This window comes from Aphanomyces invadans (assembly GCF_000520115.1).
Source record: "Aphanomyces invadans strain NJM9701 unplaced genomic scaffold supercont1.44, whole genome shotgun sequence".
Classification (NCBI taxonomy): Eukaryota; Oomycota; class Saprolegniomycetes; order Saprolegniales; family Verrucalvaceae; genus Aphanomyces; species Aphanomyces invadans.
Genome location: NW_008580189.1, coordinates 415,875 through 416,926, shown reverse-complemented (window position 1 = coordinate 416,926; position 1,052 = coordinate 415,875). Strand labels below are relative to the sequence as shown.

The following is a 1,052-nucleotide window of genomic DNA, read 5'->3' as shown; positions in this document are numbered from 1 at the left end:
AAAACTACCCAATTAAAGGAGAGATCTTGTGCATTCTAATGCACCAATCAGAATTCAAAAAGAGTCCAATTCAGAATAATGCCGCCAATGAGAAGGCACATGTGACAACTTTTTTGGACCGGAGTAGTAATATGGAACAAGTGTGTTTTTCAAATCGACGAGTAACATGGGACATAGGAAGTACTCCTTTATACCTAGTACAGAAATTGAATTAAGACTGAATTAGGATTTTGTCCCATTTGGGATTTTGTCTCATTTTGGTCCTGATGGACCAGATGATTGACCAGAGCAGCACATTGAACAGAGCCAAGGACATGTTGGAAACATCTCGGTCATTGCTCAGTTGTGCAGTGACAATAAAAGCACAATTGTTTTGAATGTTTTGTTTTCCGTCCGATGCGTAACCGAATCGAATACTTCGAAGTAAAACTGAACAGGTTGTTGCAAGTTGAATCGATTGGAGGTACACGAGAATTGACGTAAATAAACAACATTTTTTCGATGAGATAAATAGTACTTCCTCTGTTCCACAATGAAGTCCACCTTTATATAAATGTGAATTTTATATGAAAGTATGTAAAGCAATTAAATAAGAAAGGTTCGTCGACCTGTATTTTTATTCAAAATTGCTGTTTTACGACCAGAGACAGCATGATATCATACATTTATTACTCATCTGAAACTAACTCGACGCCAACTAATTGAGAGCAAATGGAATCCGACAAGTCGGCTTTGTCTTGAAACTGACAACCATTGTCGAAGAGGTCACTGAGAATGTCAACACGACGTTCAAAGTCAATTCTTTCCCCCATTGCATCCAACGCCGCGCTAACTTCGTCATCGCACTCCAACTGAGGCGGCAAAGGACCCTTTTTGAGCAATGCATTCTTCTTCTGGTGCGGTAGCTTAAAGCTGTTGTCACCACCAATCTTAAAAATGCACTCCATCACCTTTTGTAACGTCATAAACGTCTTGTCAAGCAAGGATGCTTGCAGCTCGTCAAACGATTTCAGGACAGCCGCAACGAGATCCTCCAATGTGTGCGTTGCCAT

At 40.2% G+C, this 1,052-nt stretch overlaps 1 protein-coding gene across 1 annotated transcript; it reads right to left on the bottom strand.

The window, feature by feature from the left end:
- Positions 1-668: 668 nt before the first annotated feature.
- Positions 669-1,052, bottom strand: H310_12882 (hypothetical protein; the record flags this gene model as incomplete). The annotated part of the gene is made up of 1 exon (XM_008880130.1): positions 669-1,052. One exon carries the CDS (start codon positions 1,050-1,052, stop codon positions 669-671), a length of 384 nt encoding a protein of 127 aa, XP_008878352.1.